Below are 21,951 nucleotides of genomic sequence, written 5' to 3' on the forward strand. Positions count from 1 at the left end.
GTTCCCAGGCATAGGAACCAGGAAGCCAGAGGAGAGCAGTGGGTCTTGGTGCCAGCTTTCTGCTATAAGCTACAAACAGCCACATGGTCATGCAACTGTTTTCCTGGCCAGCAAGCATGGCAAGACCCTCCCCCAGAAGAACAGTGTGGGTCTCCTCCTTGGAAGTCCCTGGAATTTGGAGTTTTGCAACTTGGTCACATGTCCAAAATAAAAAGGCTCAGACACAGGCAGGGTGAACATAGGGTTCAGACAGAAACAAGGGACACAAATAGGGTGATTGATTGCTCTTCTGTGAGGGCTCACTGAAGAGTAGGGGGCTCAAACTTTCAGTTCTCCGAGGCTAGAGCAGGGCACAGCAATTTTCATCCCACCCATCAGTACTGAAAGCATTCAGGGAGCAAAACAGGTGCCACCTAGTGGAGGCTAGAGCCGCATACCACGAGCCCTGCTCCCGCTGCACCCTGGAGATACATTTCCAAAAAACAAGTCAACCTGAGAATCAGTACATCAGGCCCCTTCCCCAGAAACCAGCACAAACTAGCTTCCACCAAGTTTATTGATCATAAAGTGCTGCACAGCTTCATCTCTAATGGAAATAGGATCTGCCTCCTTTCTACTTTTATTCTTTTATTTTATTTTTTATTATTTTTTCATTTATTTTCATATATTTTCCAATATCTTTTACTATTAATTTTTTTAATTTTTATTTTTACATATTACTTTTTTACATATATATTTTTCATTTTCTTTTTTTAAATTTAAATTTGATTAGCCAACATATAACACATAGTTTCAGATGTAGTGTTCAATAATTTATCAGTGGCATATAACACCCAGTGCTCATCACATCACGTGCCCTCACGTCGTTTCCTGATGATCACCAAATTACCCCATTCCCTACCCACCTCACCTGAAGCAACCCTCAGTTTGTTTCCTATACTTAAGAGTCTCTCATAGTTTTTTCTCCCTCTCTGAAAACTTCCCATTCAGTTTTCCTTCCCTTACCATATGATCCAATGTGCAGATTCTTATGTTCCTCATATGGGTGAAACCATATGATAATTGTCTTTCTCTGCTTGACTTATTTCACTCAGCATAATACCCTCCGGGTCCATTCACGTCAATGTAAATGGTAAGTATTCATTCTTGATGTCTGAGTAATATTCCATTCTATATATACATATACCACATCTTCTTTATCCATTTGTCTGTCAGTGGACATCTCAGTCCTCGTCACAGTTTGGATATTGTAGACATTGCTGCTATGAACATTGGGGTACAGGTGCCCCTTTGGATCACTAAATCTGTATTGTTGGGGTAAACACCCAGTAGTGCAATTGCTGGGTTGCAGGGTAACTATTTTTAATGTCTTGAGGAATCTCCACACCGTTTTCCAGAGTGGCTGCACCAGTTTGCGTTCCCACCAACAGTGTAAGAGGGTTCCCCTTTCTCCACATCCTCACCAACATCTGTTGTTTCTTGCTTGTTAATTTTTGCCATTCTCACTGGTGTGAGATGGAATCTCATTGTGGTTTTGATTTGTATTTCCCTGATGCTGAGTGATGCTGAACATTTTTTCATGTGTCTGTTAGCCATTTGTCTGTCTTCTTTGGAGAAATGTCTGTTCATGTCTTCTGCCCATTTCTTGACGGGATTCTTTGTTTTTTGGGTGTTGGGTTTGATAAGTTCTTTATAGATCTTGGATACCAGCCCTTTATCTGATATGTCATTTGCAAATATCTTCTCCCATTCTGTAGGTTGCCTTTTAATTTTGTTCACTGTCCTGTTGCTGTGCAGAAGCTTTTGTCTTGATGAAATCCCAAATAATTCATTTTTGCTTTTGTTTTCCTTGCCTTTGGAGACGTGTCTAGCAAGAAGTTGCTGTGGCCAAGGTCAGATAGGTTGATGCCTGTGTTCTCCTCTAGGACTTTGATGGATTCCTATCTCACATTGAGGTCTTTCATCCATTTTGAGTTTATCTTTCTGTATCGTGTAAGAAAATGGTCCAGTTTCATTCTTCTACATGTGGCTGTCCAATTTTTCCAGCACCATATATTGAAAAGGCTCTTTTTTCCATTGGATATTCTTTCTGCTTTGTCGAAGATTAGTTGACTATAGAGTTGATGGTCCATTTCTGGGTTCTCTATTCTCTTCCATTGATCTGTGTGTCTGTTTTTGTTTTGGTACCATGCTATCCTGATGATTAGAGCTTTGTAATATAGCATGAAGTCAGGCATTGTGATGCCCCCAGCTTTGGTTTTCTTTCTCAACATTCCTCTGGCTATTTGGGGTCTTTTCTGGTTCCATACAAATTTTAGGATTATTTAGTTCTAGCTCTCTGAAAAGGGTCAATGGTATTTTGATAGGGATTGCTTTAAATGTGTAGATTGTGCTGGGAAGCATAGATATTTTAACAATGTTTGTTTTTCCAATCCATGAGCATGGAATGTTTTTCCATCTCTTTGTGACTTCCTCAGTTTCTTTCAAAAGTGTTCTGTAGTTTTTAGAGTACAGATCCCTTACCTCTGGTTAGGTTTCTTCCTAGGCATCTTATGATTTTTGGTGCAATTGTAAACAGGGTCGATTCCTTAATTTCTCTTTCTTCTGTCACATTGTTAGTGTATAGAAATGCCACTGATTTTTGTGCATTGATTTTGTATCCTGCCATGTTGCTGAATTGCTCTTTGATTTCTAGCAATTTTGGGGTGGAGTCTTTTGGGTTTTCCACATAAAGTATCATGTCATCTGCGAAGAGAGAGTGTTTGACTTCTTCTTTGCCAGTTTGAATGCCTTTTATTTCTTTTTGTTGTCTGATTGCTGAAGCTAGGACTTCTAGTACTATGTTGAACAAAAGTGGTGAGAGTGGGCATCCCCGTTGTGTTCCTGACCTTAAGGGAAAAGCTGTTTTTCCCCATTGAGAATGATATTCACTGTGGGCTTTTCGTAGGTGGCTTTTAAGATATTGAGGAATGTTCCATTTATGCCTACACTTTGAAGAGTTTTAATCAAGAAAGGATGCTGTATTTTGTCAAATGCTTTTTCTGCATCAATTGAGAGGATCATACGGTCTTTTATTAATGTGCTCTATCATGATGATTGATTTGCAAATGTTGAACCACCCTTGCATCCCAGGAATAAATCCCATGTGACTGTGGTGAATAATCCTTTTAATGTACTGTTGGGTCCTATTGGCTAGGATCTTGATGAGAATTTTGGCATCCATGTTCATCAGGGATATTGGTCTGTAATTCTCTTTTTTGATGGTGTCTTTGTCTGCTTTGGGTATCAAGGTAATGCTGGCCTCATAGAACGAGTTTAGATGTTTTCCTTAGATTTCTATTTTTTGAAAGAGCGTCAGAAGAATAGATATTAGTTCTTCTTTAAATGTTTGGTAGAATTCCCCTGGGAAGCCTTCTGGCCCTGGACTCTTTTGTTGGGAGATTTTTGATTACTGATTCAATTTCATTGCTGGTTATGGGTCTGTTGAGGTTGGTTTTTTTGCTTGTTTGTTTTTTATTTCTTCCTGTTTCAGTTTTGGTAGTTTATATGTTTTTAGGAATTTATCAATTTCTTCCAGATTGCTGGCATATAATTGCTCATAATATTCTCTTATAATTTTTTGTATTTCTTTTATATTGGTTGTGATCTCTTGCATTCATAATTTTATTTATTTGGCTCCTTTCTCTATTCTTTTTGATAAATCTGGCCAGGGTTTTACCAATTTTATTAATTCTTTCAAAGAATTAGCTCCTAGTTTCACTTATCTGTTCTGGTTTTTAATTTTGTACATTTATTTCTGCTCTGATCTTTATTATTTGCCTTCTCCTGCTGGATTTAGCATTGCTTTTCTTTTTCTAGCTCCTTTAGGTGTAAGGTTAGGTTGTATATTTGAGTCTTTCCTTGCTCCTAGAGGAAAGCCTGTATTGCTAAATACTTCCCTCTTAGGGCTGCCTTTGCTGCCTCCCAAAGGTTTAGTGTTACTTTCATTTTCACTTGTTTCCATGTATTTCTTCTTAATTTCTTGGTTAACCCATTCTTTCTTTAGTAGGATGTTCTTAACCTCCATGTATTTGTGGTCCTTCCGATTTTTTTCTTGGGGTTGACTTCAAGTTTTATAACATTGTGGTCTGAACCTATGCATGGTATGATCTCCATCATTTTGTACCTGTTGAGACCTGATTTGTAACCGGGTGTGTGATCGATTCTGGAAAGTATTCCAAGTGCACTCAAGAAGAATGTGTATTCTGCTGCTTTGGGATGAAATGTTTGTATGTATTTGTTAAGTCCATCTGGTCCAGTGTGTCATTCAAAGCCCTTGTTTCCTTGTTGATCTTCTGCTTAGATGATTTGTCCATTGCTTTGAGTGGAGTGTTAAAGTCCCCTACTATTTTGTATTATTATTATCAATGTGTTTCTCTAATTTTGTTAATTGGTTTATATAATTGGATGCTCCTAAGTTAGGGGCATAAATATTTACAATTGTTAGATCTTCTTGGATAGACCCCTTTATTATGATATAGTGTCCTTCTTCATCTTGTAATAAGAGAAGTCTTTGGTTTAAAATCTAGTCCAGCTTTTGTTTGATGTCTATTAGCATAATAATTATTTTCCACCCCCTCACTTTCAATGTGGAGGTGTCTTTGGATCTAAAACGAGTCTCTTGTAAGCAGCGATAAGTCTTGTTTTTTTTTTTTTTAATCCATTCTGACACCCTATGCCTTTTGATTGCATTTAATCCATTTACATTGAGAGTATTTATTGATATATAAGAATTAAGGGACATTGTAATACCTGTAAATTCGCTGGTTCTTTAGATGGTTTCTTTCTAGTCTTTGTTGCCTTTGATCGCTATTTCTGCTCAGGGTCCCCTTTCACATTTCTTGCAGGGCTGGTTTAGTGTTTACGAACTCCTTTAGTTTTTGTCTGTCTGGGAAATACTTTATCTCTCCTTCTATTCTGAATGAGTCTTGCTGGATAAAGTATTCTTGGCTGCATATTTTTCCCATTCAGCACGTTGAGTATTTCCTGCCACTCTCTCTTCAAGTTTCAGTGGACAGGTCTGCTGCTTATGTTTCTACCCTCATAGGTTAAAGACCTTTTGTCCCTAGCTTCTTTCAGCATTCTCTTTATCTTTGTATTTTGTAAGTTTCACCATGATATATCATGATGTTGACCTGTTTTTTTTGACTTTAAAGGAAGTTCTCTGTGCTCCTTGGACTTGAATGCCAATTTCCCTCCCCAAATTAGGTAAGTTCTCAGCTATAATTTGTGCAAATAAACCTTCTGCCCTTTTCCCCCACTCTTCCTCTGGGACTATGATACGGACATTATTGTTTTATGGAATTGTTGAGTTCCCTAAGTCTACCTTAGTTATCTACTAGTTTTCTTTCCCTTTTTTCAGCTTATTTTACATTATTTTGTCTTCTATATTACTTATTCTCTGTGCTGCTTTTTTAATCACTGTAGTGATTATACCCAGTCGGTTTTGCTTTCTAGGTATAGCTTTTTTTTTTTTCGGCCTGGCTAGTTTTTAGGTCTTTTATCTCTGCAGCTAAAGTTTCTCTTGTGTCTTCTATGCTTTTCAAAGCCCAGCTAGTAGTCTTATGACTGTTGTTCTACACTCTTATTCAGGTTATATCTATTTTGAGCTAGTCCCTTGCTGTGATTTCTTCTTGACGTTTCTTTCAGGGTGAATTCCTCCATCTTCTCATTTTGGCTAAGTTTCTTTGTGTGTTTTGAAAGCTTGTTATGGTTCCTGCACCTGAGTGTAATGCTATATTAAAAAGGGGTCATACACTGTCCAGCGCCTGGCATTTCAGGAAGTGTTTCTGGTGTGTGCTGTGCGCATTCTGTTCTTGTGTGGCTGCTCTTTCCCACAGGTCAGTTGTCTCAAGAGTTCCTTCTTGCTTGCAGTGGGGAGTGTTTATATCGGTGTGCTTTGTTTTGCTTGTGAAAATAAGGCTGGGAAAAAAGAAGAAAAAATGCCTGGTCCAAAAAAAAAAAAAATGTCCGACTGTTTTGGTGGCAAAGGGGAAATTGGCACCACCCCAGCACAACAGCTCTTCTGCATTTTATCTTTGGCACATGGCTGGGATCTAAAACTCCAAATCTTAAAGGACCCACCACCCCATGGACCCACACCCTCTCGAGTAGAGCCTCACTGCACCATCTGGTGTCCTCTGTCCCAGAAAAATAGCCCCACACCTGCTCGGCGTGCAGATGTATGGTGTAGAAGCAGAAAAGCAGGAGCACCTGGGTGGCTCAGTCATTAAGTGTCTGCCTTCTGCTCAGGTCATGATCTCAGGGTCCTGGGATCAAGTCCTGCATCCGGCTCTCTGTTCAGCAGGGACTCTGCTTCTCCCTCTCCATCTGCCCCTCCCCCTGCTCTCAAAGAAAATCTTTTTTCTTAGTTTTATTTATTTGAGAGAGAGTGACCACAAGCAGGCAGGCAGGCAGAGGCAGAGGCAGCAGCAGACTCCCTGCTGAGCAGGAAGCCTGATACGGGGCTCAATCCCAGGACACTGGGATCATGACCTGAGCCGAAGGCAGACACTTAACCAACTGAGCCACCCAGGTGCCCCAAATAAAATCTTTAAAAAACAAAAAGCGAAAAGCAGCGGCCAGGTTATCCACCCTCTGCACGTACCTCTGTCCCCTGCTGATGAGGCCATTTGCTGGCACCTGCAAGGTCTTTTGTCCTTGGAGAGGCAATATACCCTCTTCCAAATGTAGTCCAGAAGAGGAACACTAACTGGGATTCTACTGAAGAAAGGACCTGTCCTCCCTCCCTCCTTTTAAAAACTTACATCACTATGGACTATGGACTATAAAATATCTGCTTTACTTTATAGTAATGAACGGGTTTGAAGATTTTTGATAGATCTTATCAGATTGCCTTCAGAAATGATGTACAGATTTACACCCCCTCAGGTACTGCATGAGTTTGCCACCTTCCTACACCCACACCAACAGCAATGGTGTATAAATAACAAATGTATTTGGTAAAAAGAAAAAAAAAAGATATCTAGTATTGCTTTTATTTGAATTTTATTGTCAACAGAGTGGAGCCTCTTACATATACTGACTATTCATTTGTTTTTATCTTCCATCATTTTTCAATAGCATTGTACATTTTACCCTTGCCATCTGTGTGTATGTAATCTTTTATTTCCTGACCATATTACCATACATGTAATAATTTATTTTTTTTTAAAGATTATTTATTTGAGAGAGAGCACAAGCAGGAGGCAGAGGGAGAGGAGAAACATGCTCCCCACTGAGCAGGGAGCCCAATGCGGTGCTCCATCTCAGTACCTTGGGATCATGACCTGAGCCGAAGGCAGATGCTTAACTGACTGGGCCACTCAGGTGCCCCTAAATGTAATAATTTAGAATATATTTTCTCTATTTGCTTTTTAACTTCGGTAATGAATGTCAATGTTAGTTTTGTACAACTGAATATACTGATGTGCCCCCTCTTAAATATGTGCTGTTGTAGAAAGTTCTTTCCCAAATAAAGAGAAGACACTCAACATGCTTTCTTTGATTTTTGTTAGGTCCAAATTTTTACATATATTTCTTTTATTCTTCTGGAATATATCCCACTATTTTCCAACATAAATTATTTTCTATGTTTCAATACTTAACCCCAAATTTCAGGAATTCATATAGATAGAATTTAAATCAGTGGGGAAATACACATATTTTTACAAATGATGCAAACCACTATTTTGGGGGCAGGGGGACAGATTCCTATCTCACACTAGTTATAAAAATGGATTCCATAAGGATATACTTGAATTAGGAAAATATTTTTATCAAGAAAATAGGAACTCTACAAATGTAGCCCTTTGGGTAAATACAAGGCAGATTATCTATCCTTGGACAGACTGCTAGTGTTAAAGTGAAATAAATATGATAAAATATCTTTCATCATATTAATACCATTCTTATATACTATTGCCCTTAGATTATAAACAATAGCATACAATTATAAAACTTTTCTTAGTATTCATGAAAGTTTCTCTAAGTTTTTGGCTCTGTTTGATTTTCTTTACTAGGACTCAGGTAAAACCCAAAGCAAGATTTTTACTTATACAAAAAGGGGCTCATCATTGAAATAAATAACAGTATAATCTAGAGATTTATAAACATCTGTAATTACCAATATAAATATTAATTTATATTACATGCAGACATCACAGAAGACAACAAAAAGATAACTGTAATGGAGATGGGGGGAATACAAAAGCAAATCGTTAGAGATTCAGGTCTCTTTTTCCGGATACAAAACCAAGTCTTCCACGTACTGTATGTAATTAGCTGTTAACATCTCAGAAACCAAGTTATCTGTGCATCACCGGATATGGTACTCCCTGAAACACTTGGCATGGACGCCCTTCTGGCATTTCTCACAGCGGGTGTTGGTCTGTGAGTGGCAGAGGGCACACCGGGTCCTCTTGTCCTGGTGGACTATCCAGTGCCCGACCATATCAAAGCGGCTCTCAGTTTCTAGCCGCCTGCTTCGCCTCCCTTGGGAGGACACGTCAGCGTTGCTCTCCAGGTACACGCAGGCCACATACCTCCGGAAGGCCAGGAGATCCACCTGGGCATCGTGGCTGCAGGTCCTGTGCAGCTGCCAGGCATTATTGAGGGCGGCATCAACGACGTAGCCAATGAAGCTGGAGTACCACTTCATGCCCCGGATCTTCACCTTGTACTTAGCCATGTTCTGGTCCATCCGACGGACACCGCCCCCCTTCTCCTGGTACAGCTTCACCAGGGATGGCTGATGGACCTGGGCCCGTGTCTTGGTGGTTCCGGAATGATGGCTGGCCAGCCCCACTGGCTCTATGCCCACAGCATTGGAGCAGACGGTGACCGCACTGCCGTCATACCAGCGGCACACAATAACCTCCTCACTCTCATCCACTTTATAATCAAATGAGCCCCTCTTCATTTTCTTAAGCTCTTTGGGATCTTTGAGGGGACATCGCTCAGTCCTGTACTCACGAACAGTTCCTGTGGCCTTCACTCCCTTTTTCCTCAAAATGGACATGAGTTTGACACTCGTAAAAACCTTGTCAAAGAATATGTGGTATGGCAGACAGCCACGCTCCTGAAGCGCATCCACAAACTTGACTACCATACTGCCTCCTAGGTCCAGGCCCCCATGTGATTTGGTGAACAGCGTGCCCTGGGAGGGCTCAAACCACACCAGGTAGCCCCTGCTGGTTGTCCCACACCAGATCTTGTAGCCCAGCCGCATGGGCTTCCCTGCACGCAGCTGCTTGGATCCCCGGTGCCCAAAGTACTCACACATGGACTCACCAAAGCTGTAGAACTCTTCCAAGGGTGCGTGCTTCTGGAAATTGCAATTCATCCGGACAATGAGAGGCCTCACTTTGGCAAACCTATCACTTTCATCCAGCTCTGTGTTATCTGCGAAATGCAGGTACGAGAAGATCAGTTCAAATCTGTCCCTTCTAATTGCATCAGCCACAAGATGGTGATGTGAATCAGGGGATGTTTCCCAAAACATCCTTCTCCTCGGATAGGATATATACCCACTTAAAATCAAAATGCCCAAAACACACTTTAATTCCTGGGCTGTGAGCCCGAGGTTGACATTTTTCTGCCAGGCATAACGATTGGTTTCATTAACTATGAAATTAATTGTTCCTCCATCAAAAAACAGCTCGAAGAGGCCTACAGGACTCAGTTCCTGGCTTTTGAGATCCTCTATATGAGGATCTGATGCAGTCCAACTGCTGAAGTTGGGTCGGATATCTCTTTTGGTCCAAATACGCTGAGGTTCCGCTACTGCCTTCTGCCTCTTCATGGCTGGCTGCAGCTGCAGCTCATCTTCCTCTTCCTCCTCGGTGCCAGAGTCCTCGGGCACCACAGAGGCGTGCAGGACACTGCCGGGCAGGTGGGAGCCTCGCCGGCCATCTTCATCACCTGAGTCCTCATCAGTGAAGTCCCCTGAGGCATTGTCGGGCGGCGCAATGAAGATCTCCTCCCTGCTGTGGCTGGACTCCTCCTCCTCCAGTGCATTCAGAACCTCCAGCAGCTTCGTAGACTTTGGCTTTGAACCGGCACCTCTCCCAACAATGAAGGTGCTGCAAAGACAGGAAGCAAAATGTGAAGAGGCCACACAGGGGACGGTGTGTCAGCAGAAAACTCTGTTAAAGGACTGCCTGCGAGGAGGCACTCCCACTGCAGAGCACCTGAGCCTAAACAGCATCTCAGACGCAGCACCACCAGGCCCAGGGCCAGGTGAGGGAGTTTGGCAGGCCAGCACAGATTGCTCTTTCAAAGTGCAAAAGTATTTTAAGGGGAGGGATTCTAAGGAGACATTCCATTCTTCCTTCCTTCTTAAAGTGTTTTGAATAGAGGATCACCTGTAGGGATAAATCCAGGTGCCACTGTCATCCCCCAGCTACCAGTAACCACTGCCAGGGAGCCTGGGCTGCTGAAGTCACACCCATGGATGTCTCCTGACTCAGTGGCCCCAGCAGCTCTACTTTCATCCCTCAGTCTTATCTGGGTCTTCCCTTTCCCTTATTAATTTATCAATTAGAAGTTTCCTCTTTCCCAAGTTCTCAAACTCTCCCTAGTTGAACTCTCTCTACCCCAATTCAGGAACCGAACAGATTCAGACAGATTTTCAGATGGTTCCCTCAATATCAGACATCTTACTATATCCTAGCTGCAAGTCAGAAGCCAAACAGACTCCAGAAACATGGAAACCCCTGCTATCCTAACTCTCCCTGCACAGAGGGGAACTAACTGGATGTCAGGAGACACTTGTATTTCATGAGCACCAACCACAAGGAGGCACTTCCCAGGGACTGGCAGTGGGCACACACTCCACTCCTGACCTGCACAGCAACGCTTCTAACTGGAGGGAGAGGACAGTTCAAGAAACAAGTAGCTATGCAGGATGGCATCAGGCTGTGAAAGGCGCCATCCTGGATAAGGGACAGAGAATATGGTGAAAGAGTAGCACTGGAGTCGCTATTTTTACATGGATAATGAGTGAAGGCTCACAACGTGGCTGGCCTGAAAAAGAGAATAAGGCTAGAGACAGGGTGTCCCAGGCAGAGAGAAAGAGCTGCAGGTACAAGGCCCTGAGCCTGAAGGGACTTGCTATCTGTAAACAGCAAGGAGGCTTTCGAGGTAATAAAAGGAGGAGAGCAGAGCCCAGGCCTCCAGGGCTCTAGAAGCCCTCGTCAGGACACTCAGTTGTGTTCAGCTGTCCCAGGAAGCCCTCTAGAGTGGATGGAACATGGCGCTGAGGCCTATCTGGTTGTGAGGATGGATGGGGCGGGGAAGGTGGGTATTCCAGCTGCCCTGTGCCACTCCAGCCCAACCTCCTCATGAGAAGAATTTCAAACCGGAGGGAGGACACAGGCTTTACCACAGAGCTGATTTCTCTGCAGACCTGCCCTTGGACTTTGGAGTCCAGACTGCACTATACACCCACTCCAACCTCACGTCCTGGACACTGACTCCATCAACATCTGTGGCAGAAGCTAGAGCACAGGTCTGACCTCAGCAGAAGTAAGGTATTTCTCATGCTCTGTGTGGGCCAGGAAGGGAGAAAAAACTTGCAGCCTTTCCCACGGACCTCAGACTGAGTGGTTTGCGGGGGAGAGTAGCCATCTTCACAAGCCCCCTAGCCTCTCCTGGTTTGTAGCAGCAGATCCGGGCTGGCACAGGCTCAGGCTGGCACACCAGTCTCACTACCTAAGCTGCTGTTTGCACCGCGGCCTCCAAACACCTTCTGTACATGGCTGTTCAGAGTCCTGGAGAAGGGTAGGAGGAGTTAAGATGAAGGAGGAGTAGGGGGACCCTATGCTTTCCTCGTGCCTTGAACGCAGCTCGATAAATAGCAAATCATTCTGAACACCTAGGAAATCAATCTGAGGACTGAAAGAGTAAAGTGCACACCTAGACAGAGAAAAGAGGCTACATTGTGGAAGGTAGGGGGTGTGGAGACAGGATTTGGGGGAGGAAAGAATCGTGGGTGGTGGGGAGGGGAGGGAGCCCTGATCAGGGAGTGAGGAGAGAAAGAGTACGTGAGGGAGTACATGCAGAGGGTACTGCACAAGAAAAACATTTCCCCAAAACCACTGAGGTAAGGAAACAAGAGGGGCTGATTATAGCAAGCTCTTAGAAGCAGTAGAGCTCAAAGTCTGAAGTTCTGGAAGTGCACACCATCACCATGGGTGGAGCCTGGCCAGCACAGAGGTGCCCCTGTGGAGAAGGGGGGCAGAAGCCCAGGAGCAGACAGAGTGGTCTGATGATCCCGTGGGTCCCACTGGGAGAGACAGATGCTCTTTTTGGAGAGGTGGCACTGCCCCTCCAGGGACAAAACAGCCAGCAGACACCACTGAGCTGCCCTGCCCATTACCATAGGAGCACAGGCAGCTGCTGAGTACAGCTAACCTGGACATCGGATACTGTGCTTTACCAGGAACCGCAAGCCCCCGTGTTCGGGTGACTGCCCTTCAGGGACAAGGTGGCACCAGCCACAGTGTGGCTAGACACTCCCCCAGAGGATTAGTGCAGGTCCATGATGCGCCGGATCCCTAAAATCTGCAGTTCTGAAACCCAGCCAGCATGCATGAAATAAAACAGGAGCACTGTGCCACTGGGTGGGCAGCTCGGACATGGGGTGAAGGTAGGGATCTGAAGGAAGCTGGGGACAAGTGAGGGGAGACGGCTCCCTCTTCTGTGAGGGCTTCCTGGATAGCAGTGGGCACGAACTCCCCTCTCCAGGGAACAGAGAGTGGGTGATGCCATTTTAATCTGCCTCCCCCACCCGCCCCAGTCAGCACTGACGGGCTCCAGTGAGCAGTACAGTGCACACAGTGGGGGCTTCAGACACTTACACCAAGCCCCACCCTCTTAAACTGTGCAGGTCCTTTTTCACTAGGGCAAGTGTGACGGAAAGCCAGAGCAGCAGTTGGGCCTCTCCCCCAGAAAACCAGCTCAAACTCCCCACACCCACGTCTACCAACCATAGAGTGATACCAAAACCAGCTCTAGTAGATACTAAATCCGGCCTTTTTTTGTTTTTTAAAGGTTGCTTATTTATTTGAGGGGGAGGGGAGCACAAGCAGGGGGAGGGGCAGAGGGAGAAACAAACTCCCCACCGAGCAGAGAGCCCAGTGCAGGGCTTGATCCCAGGACCCCAGGATCACGACCTGAGCCGAAGGCAGATGCTTAACTGACTGAGCCACCCAGGGGGCCCCTGGATCTAGCCTTTTTAACAAGGAGACTACAGCACACCTACTTAAGCCTCACCACATACTGCACAAGGGTCAAACACTCCTCACTGAAGGTAGGGTGAAACTCTGCAGAGGACCGACCTGAGGGAAAGAGCAGTCAAAACACAGCAGCAGAGTGCACACAGCATATATCAGAAACACTTCCCGCAGTTCCAGGCCCTGGTCAGTATATGTCCTCCTCTTCTTCTTCTTTTTCTTTTTTTTTTTAATGACCTCTTCTTAATAAGCCCCTTACTCTAATGAGGTGGCAACATAAAGGCTTTCCTAACACATGGAAGGCAGAGACTTAGGCAAAATGCCAAGAGGGAAGAATTCATCCAAAAGAAAGAACAAGAAAAGGTCCAAGCCAGGGATCTATTCAAAACAGATATAAGTAATATACCTGACCCAGATTTTAAAACAACAATCATAAGGATACTAACTGGGCTTGAAAAAAGTATAGAAGACACCAGAGAGTCCCTTACCATGGGGATAAGACCTAAAAACTAGTCAGTGTGAAATAAAAAGTGCTATAACCGAGAGGCAAAACCGATTGGATGTAATGACCACAAGGATGGAAGAAACAGAAGAATAAATAAGTGATATAAAAAATAGAATTATGGAAAATAATGAAGCTGAAAAGAAGAGAGAAAGAAAAATATTAGATCACAAATGTAGACTTAAGGAACTCAGTGACATCATAAAGCATAACAACATTCATATCATAGGAGTCCCAGAAGAAGAAGAGAGAAATGGGGCAGAAGGTTTACTTAAGGAAATTATAGCTGAAAAACCTCCCTAATCTGGTGAAGGAAACAGACATCCAAATCCAAGAGGCACAGAGAACTCTGACCAAAATCGACAAAAATAGGGCAACACCAAGACATATTGTAGTAAAATTTGCAAGATATAGAGAGAAGGAAAACATGCTGAGAACATCAAGGGAAAAGAAATCCCTAAATTACAAGGGAAGACAAATAAGTTTAGCAGCAGATCTCTCCACAGAAACTTAACAGGCCAGAAGGGTGATGCATGATATATTCAACATGTTGGATGGGAAAAATCTGCAGCCAAAAATACTTGATCCAGCAAGGCTCTCATTCAGAATAGGAGAAGAGATGAAGAGTTTCTTAGACAAACAAAAACTAAACGAGTTCATGACGACTAAATCAGCCCTGCAAGAAATTAAAGGGGACCCTTTGAGAGGGAAAGAAAGACAACAAGCCAACGAAGACAGGAAAGGAACAGAGAAAATCTACAGGAACAGTGACTTTACAAGTAACACAAACACAAATTCATATTTTTAATTCATATTAAAGAAGAAATAAAAAAAAACACATGGAGGCAAATGAAAATGAAAATAGGACAGGCCAAAAATTTGTGGCATACAGCATAAGCAGTCCTAAGAGAGAAGTCTACTGCAACACAGGCCTACCTCAAGAAGCAAGAAAAGTCTCAAATATACAACCTAACCTTATACCTAAAGGAGCTAGAAAAGGAACAGTAAATAATGACTAAAGCAAGCAGAAGGGAAATAATAAAGATTAGAGCAGAAATAAATGATACAAAGACAAAAAAGCCTAGAACAGATCAGTGAAACTAGGAGCTGGTTCTTTCAAAGAATTAATAAGATTGATAATCCCCTAGCCAGACTTACCAAAAAAAAAAGAGAGAGAGAGAGAGAGAGAGAAAGGACCCAAATAATAAATAAAATCACAAATGCAAGAGGAGAGATTGCAACCAATACCACAGAAGTACAAACAATTATGAGAATATTATGAAAACTAATATGCCAACAAAGTGGGCAATCTGGAAGAAATGGATCAATTCCTAAAAACATATAAACTACCAAAAGTGAATCAGAAAGAAATAGAAAATGTGAACAGACCCATAACCAGCAAATAAATTAAATCAGTAATCAAAAATCTCCCAACAAATGAAAGTCAGGGCTAGATGGTTTCTCAGGGAAATTCTACCAAACATTTAAGGAAGAGTTAATACCTATTCTTCTCAAATTGTTCCAAAAAATAAAAATGGAAGAAAACCTTCCAAACTCATTCTATGAGGCCAGCATCACCTTGATTCCAAAACCAGAGAGAGATCCCGATGAGGCCAGTATCCCTGATGAACATGGATGCAAAAATACTCAACAACATACTAGCAAATTAAATCCAACACTACACTAAAAGAATCATTCAGCACAATCAAATGAGATTTATTCTTGGGCTCCAAGAATTGTTTGACATTTGCAAATCAATCAACATGATACACCACATTAATGAAAGAAAGGTAAGAACCATATGATCCTCTCAATAGATGCAGAAAAAGCATTTAACAAAGTACAACATCCGTTCTTGATAAAAACCTTCCACAAAGTTGGGATAGAGGGAACATACCTCAACATCATAAAGGCCATGTATGAAAGACTCACTAATATCATCCTCAATGGGGACAAATAGAGCTTTTCCTCCAGAGTCAAGAACAAAATAGGGATTGTCCACTCTCACCACTGTTATTTAAAATAGTACCAGAAGTCCTAGCCTCAGCAATCAGACAACAAAAAGAAACAAAAGGCATTCAAATCCACAAAGAAGTCAAACTTTCACTATTTGCAGACAACATGATACTCTAGAGAACCCAAAAGACTCCAGCAAAAAATTGCTAGAACTGATACACAAATTCAGTAAAGTTGCAGGATACAAAATCAATGTAGAAATCTCTTGCATTTCTATACACCAATAATGAAGCAGCAGAAAGAGAAATCAAGGAATTGATCCCATTTACAGTTGCACCAAAACAGATACCTAGGAATAAACCTAACCAAAGAGGTAAAAGATCTGTACTCTGAAAACTATAGAACACTTATGAAAGAAATTGAGGAAGACAGAAAGAAATGGGAAAACATTCCATGCTCATGGATTGAAAGAACAAATGGGAAAATGTCTACACTACCTAAAGCAAACTATATATTTAATGCAATCCCTATCAAAATACCAGAGGTATTTGCCACAGAGCTAGAACAAACAACAGTTAAATTTGTATGGAACCACAATAGATCCCAAATAACCAAAGCAATCTCAAAAAACAAAACCAAAGCTGGAGGCATCACAATTCTGGACTTTAAACTATATCACAAAACAGTAATCATCAAGACATTATGGTACTAGCACAAAAACAGACACACAGATCAATGGAACAAAATAGAGAACCCAGAAATGGATGCAGCCCTATATGGTCAACTAATCTTCAACAAAGCAGGAAAGAATATCCAATGGGAAAAAGAAAGTCTCTTCAACAAATGGTGTTGGGAAAATTGGACAGTCACATGGAGAAGAAACTGAACCACTTTCTTATATCATACACAAAAATAAACTCAAAATGGATAAAGAACCAAAATGTGACAGGAATCCATCAAAATCTTAGAGGAAAACACAGGCACCAACCTCTTTGAAGTTGCCTTACCAACTTCTTACTAGATATGTTGTTAGAGGCAAGGGAAAGAAGAGCAAAACTGTACTATTGGGACTTTTGCACAGTGAAGGAAACAATCCATAAAACTAAAAGGCAATCTACGGAATGGGAGAAGATATCTACAAATGACATATCTGATAAAGGGTTAGTATCCAAAATCTAAAAAGAACTTATCAAACGCAATACCCACAAACCAAATAATCCAATTAAGAAATGGGCAGAAGACATGAATAGACATTCTTCCAAAGAAGGCATCCAGATGGCTAACAGACACATGAAAAGATGCTCAACATCACTCATCATCAAGAAAATACAATTCAAAATCAGGATGAGATACTACCTCACACCTGTCAGAATGGCTAAAATTAACAACACCAGGAACAATAGCTGTTGGCAAGGATGCAGAGAAAGGGGAGCCCTCTTAAACTGTTGGTGGGACTGCAAACTGGTGTAGTCACTCTGGAAAACAGTATGGAGGTTCCTCAAATAGTAAAAATAGTAATACCCTATGATCCAGCAATTGTACTACTAGGTATTTACCCAAAGGATACAAAAATACTGATTTGAAGGGGCACATGCACCCCAATGTTTACAGCAGCACTATCAACAATAGCAAAACTATGAAAAGAGTCCAAATGCCCACAGACTGACAGATCCACAAAGATGCGGTGAATGCAATGGAATTTTACTCAGCCATCAAAGAGAATGATATCTTCTCATTTGCATTGATGTGAATGGAACTAGAGGGTATTATGTATGCTAAGCAAAGTAAGTCAGTCAGAGAAAGACAAATACCATATGATTTCACTCATATATGGATTTTAAGAGAAAAAAAAGAAACAGATGAATACAGGGGAAGGAACTAAAAAAAAGAGGGGGAGGTATACCACAAGAGATTCTTTATTATAGAGAACAAACAGGCTTGCTGGAGGGGAGATGGGCAGGGGACAGGCTAAATAGGTAATGGGTATTAAGGAGGGTACTTGTTGTGATGAGCACTGGGTATTATAGGTAAGTGATGAATCACTAAATTCTAGTCCTGAACCGATACTACAGTATATGTTAACTAACTAGAATTTAAATAAAAACTTAAAAAAAAAAGACTCATTGAGTGGCAAAGCTTGCAGGGACTAAGGCAGCCCAACAGCAACCATCTTGTGCATTAAAAGATGAGGAAGGGGAGCCTGGGTGGCACAGTCAGTTAAGTGACGAACTGTTGGTTTTAGCTTGGGTCCTGATCTCAGGGTCGTGAGATTGGGCCCCACATCAGGCTCTGCTCAGCCTGGAGTGTGCTCTCCTTCTCTCTCTGCCCCTCCCACTTGTGCTCTCTCTCTCTCTCAATAAATACATAAATCTTTAAAAAAAAAAAAGATGAGGACAGTACATCACATTTTTAAATACAGTGTAGACACTGGAGCTACAGAACCACACCCATACCACATACACTACCTTACCTGCCTCATCTTTTCTCCAATCTCTCTTTTCTCCTCTTCTTCCTTTTTCCTTCCTAGACACCAAATGTTTAGTGAGGCCAGCTGGACTAAGGGCTAAAAATGTCATGGGCTTGGCCTTTCAAAAAGAGAGGAGTAATTACTTGCATAAAGCCTTTCTTCAAACACACTTACCTTGAAGTTGAAGCCATGATGAACTGGGAACATAGAGTTGTCTATATGTGCAGAGTCAAAGAATCTGTAAGACAATAGAAGTTTATTTTTTAAAAAAACTGTATCTTAATTAGCAAGGCAATAGGACCCTCTCTACCATTTAAGGGAAAAGACATCTCTAGCTTAGGGTTCACCAGCAACCAGAAGGGGATGGATTGAGTACACACAGGAGACAGTGTCTAGTCAACTGGCTAATCAGAGGGAAAAACAATGAATTCTCTACCTCACACCAAAATATATTGTAGGGCAAAGTTTTTCACCATCAGAGCTATTGGCATGTGGGCTGGATGAGCCTTTGCTCTGTGGGGCTGTTCTGTGTATTATGGAATGTTAGCTTTCCAGGTCTCTACCCACTAGATACCAGTAGAACATCGATCCCCTAATTGTGGAAATCAAAAATGTTTCTCGACATTGCCATGTGTCCCATGGGGGACAAAACTGCACCTGGTTGACTCAATAGAACCTATTGTAATAATTTAAGTATTTTCTAACAATGCTGCCCAATATGGTAGCCATGAGCCACATGTGGTTATTAAACATCTGATATATATGGCTAGCATGCCTGAGAAAGTGAGCTTTTAATTTTATGTAATTTTAATGAAAATAGTCACGTGTGCTTGGCCAGTGGCCACTGTGTTAGATAGTGAAGTCCTAGATGTATAAAGAACTAACTAACTATGAAACAACATTCTCTTAACAACCAGTGGATCAAAGAAAAAATTAAAGGGGAAATTAAAAAGTATCTTGAGGGGCACCTGGGTGGCTCAGTTGGTTAAGCATTCAACTCCTGATTTTGACTCAGGTCATGATCTCAGAACTGTGAGACTGAGACCCACAGCAGGCTCTGCACTGAGTATGGAGCCTGCTTAAGATTCTCTCTCTCCCTTTCCCTCTGCCCCCCCCCAACTAGTGTGCTCTCTTTCTCAAATAAATAATAGTATCTTGAAACAAATGAAAAAAGAAACACAACATACCAAAACATTTAAGTAGCAGCAAAAGATTTCTAGGAGAGACGCTTAATGCTATAAACACGTCTGTAAAGAAAACAGAATGATCTGAAATAAAAAACTTAACTTTACACCTCAAGGAACTATAAAAAGAATAGATGAATGGATAAAGAAGTGATTATATATATATATGTATATATATGTACATACACACACACACACACGTCAGCCATAAAAAAAGAATGAAATCTTGCCATTTACAACAACATGGATGGAGCTAGAGTATAATGCTAAGTGAAATAAGTGAGTCAGAGAAAGACAAATACTATATGATTTCATTCATGTGTAATTTAAGAAAAAAAATGAGCAAAGGAAGAAAAAGAGAGAGAGAGAGAAACCAAGAAATGACTCTTAACTACAGAGAACAAACTGATGGCTACCAGAAGGGAGGTGGGTGGGAAGATGGGTCAAATAGGTGATGGGGATTAAGGACGGCAGGCCACTTATGATGAGCACAGGGTGATGTATGAAGTACTGAATCACTATATTGTACACCTGAAACTAATATAACACTGTATATTAACTATACTGGAATTTAAAATTAAATTAAAATTTTTAAAAAAGAATAACCTAAGCCCAAAGTTAGCAGCAGAAAGGAAATAGAAGACTGGAGCAAAAATAACAGAGAACAGAAAAATAATAGGCGAGATTGACAAAACTATGAATTAGTTTTTTGAAAAGATGAACAAAACTGACAAATTTCTAGCTACAGTATCCAAGAAATAGAGAACCCAAATCAACAAAATTATAAATGAAAGAGGAGAAACTATAACTGATACCACAGAAACAAAAGATCATAGAGGCTACTATGAATGGTTACTGATTATATGCCAACAAACCAGACAACCTAGAAAAAGTTGATAAACTCTCAGAAACACACAATCTACCAAGACTGAACCAGGAGAAACAGAAAATTTGAACAGTCCAATTACTAGCAGAAAGACTGAATCAGTAATGCAAACTCTCCCAACCAAAAAACAAACGAGAAAACAAAAATGAAAAGCAAAATCCCAACACCAAATGCACTCACTGGTGAATTTTACCAAACATTTAAAGAACAATTAGGGGCTCCTGGGTGGCTCAGTTGGTTAAGCGACTGCCTTCGGCTCAGGTCATGATCCTGGAGTCCTGGGACTGAGGCCCACATCAGGCTCCCTGCTCAGCAGTGAGTCTGCTTCTCCCTCAGATCCTCCCCCGTCTCATGCTCTATCTCATTCTCTCTCTCAAATAAATAAATAAAATCTTTAAAAATAAATAAGGAACAATTAATGCCAGTTCTTCTCAAACTCATCCAAAAAAGAAAAAAAACCACAAAGAGAAGGAACACCTCAAACTCCTAAGATGGCATTACTCCAATACCAAAGCCTGATAAGGATATTAAAAGAAAAGAATGGAATGTGAGGATGGTTCAAAAGACAAATATAGAGGAGGTGATGTCAGCAGATGGTGGACTACTAAGCTCCAGGCCCTCATTCCCCCATGGAAATGCAAGTTAACAACAATATATGAACCTGAACACCTTTGTGAGAACTCTAGAGACCACTTGAAATGGTGTAGGACCCAGGCCAACAGAAAAATAAGATGGGATTCCACTGAAAAGGGTAGAAAAGTTCATGGCATTTTGTGCACAGATGGCTCTCTCCCTAGTCAGATCAGTAAGGTACAACTAGGGTAAATACAGTGACTCCTCCCTTGGGATGGAAATCAGAGTAGACTATGAGTCCAACATTCTGGCTTGTCTGGGGGCTGCCTGAGGGATAGATTTCTGTGTCATCAGATGTGGAGCACTGATGGGAATGGCAGCAGTTTGGAGGTTACTGAAAATGTAGGCAGGTGTCACAGTACACCAGAGCTGCAGAAATTCTTCAGTTTTACATGAAGATGCCAGGGAGAGATAAGATTATACACTTCTGAGAAGAAATTCAGGACAAGCTGCTCATGGAAATTGAGACAATTAAAAGTACATACTCAAGTCCAGAAACTATATCACCAGAAAATGTTGGTGAGGTTCCAAACTTCTAGGTGAGCTGACTGGCAAAGTATTCCCCGGAACAAAGCCAGTCCATAAAGACTGAGAGAGGAGGCTGTTTTTTGTTTTGTTTTGTATGAATGGCCAAATCTCAACAACAGATCACGAGCATACAAAGAAACTGGGAAACATGGTCCAATGACAGAAACAAAATAAAACTCCAGAAATGGGTCCTAAAGAAAGGTAGACTGCTGAATTTCTTGGTGAAGAATTCAAAACAATTTGTTAAAGATATTCAATGAGCTAAAAGAGAACAAGAGAGACACAAAATCAGGAAATGAATGAACAAAATAAGAATATTGACAAAAAGATAGAAACCATAAAAAAGAAGCAAACAAATTCTGGAGCTGAAAAATACAATAATGGAGCCAAAGATACTAGAAGAAAACTAAAGACCAATATTGATGAATACTGATCCTCAAGAAAATATTATTAGCAAAGTAAATTCAATAGTACATTGAAAGGATTATATACCACAACAAAGTGGGATTTATTTCTGTAAT

General features: G+C 41.5%; 1 protein-coding gene across 2 annotated transcripts in view; it reads right to left on the bottom strand.

Moving 5' to 3' along the window:
* Nucleotides 1–7,061: 7,061 nt before the first annotated feature.
* The window catches only part of PGBD2 (piggyBac transposable element derived 2), a 32,769-nt gene continuing 17,879 nt past the window's right edge, over nucleotides 7,062–21,951 (bottom strand). Inside the window, exons 2-4 of one of the 2 annotated variants that reach the window (XM_028092345.2) lie at nucleotides 19,387–19,446; nucleotides 18,374–18,437; nucleotides 7,062–10,121 (exon numbers count right to left, since the gene is read on the bottom strand). In XM_028092345.2, coding sequence (XP_027948146.1) covers nucleotides 8,357–10,121; nucleotides 18,374–18,390 — 1,782 coding nt within the window. In that variant the 5' untranslated portion in view covers nucleotides 18,391–18,437; nucleotides 19,387–19,446 and the 3' untranslated portion in view covers nucleotides 7,062–8,356. The remainder of the gene's footprint in view (nucleotides 10,122–18,373; nucleotides 18,438–19,386; nucleotides 19,447–21,951) is intronic. The other variant, XM_028092344.2, reaches the window with a different exon arrangement.

This window comes from Eumetopias jubatus, unplaced genomic scaffold (genome assembly GCF_037043125.1).
Source record: "Eumetopias jubatus isolate StellerSeaLion01/CBP00866 unplaced genomic scaffold, mEumJub1_p1.0 scaffold_5, whole genome shotgun sequence".
Taxonomy (NCBI): Eukaryota; Metazoa; Chordata; class Mammalia; order Carnivora; family Otariidae; genus Eumetopias; species Eumetopias jubatus.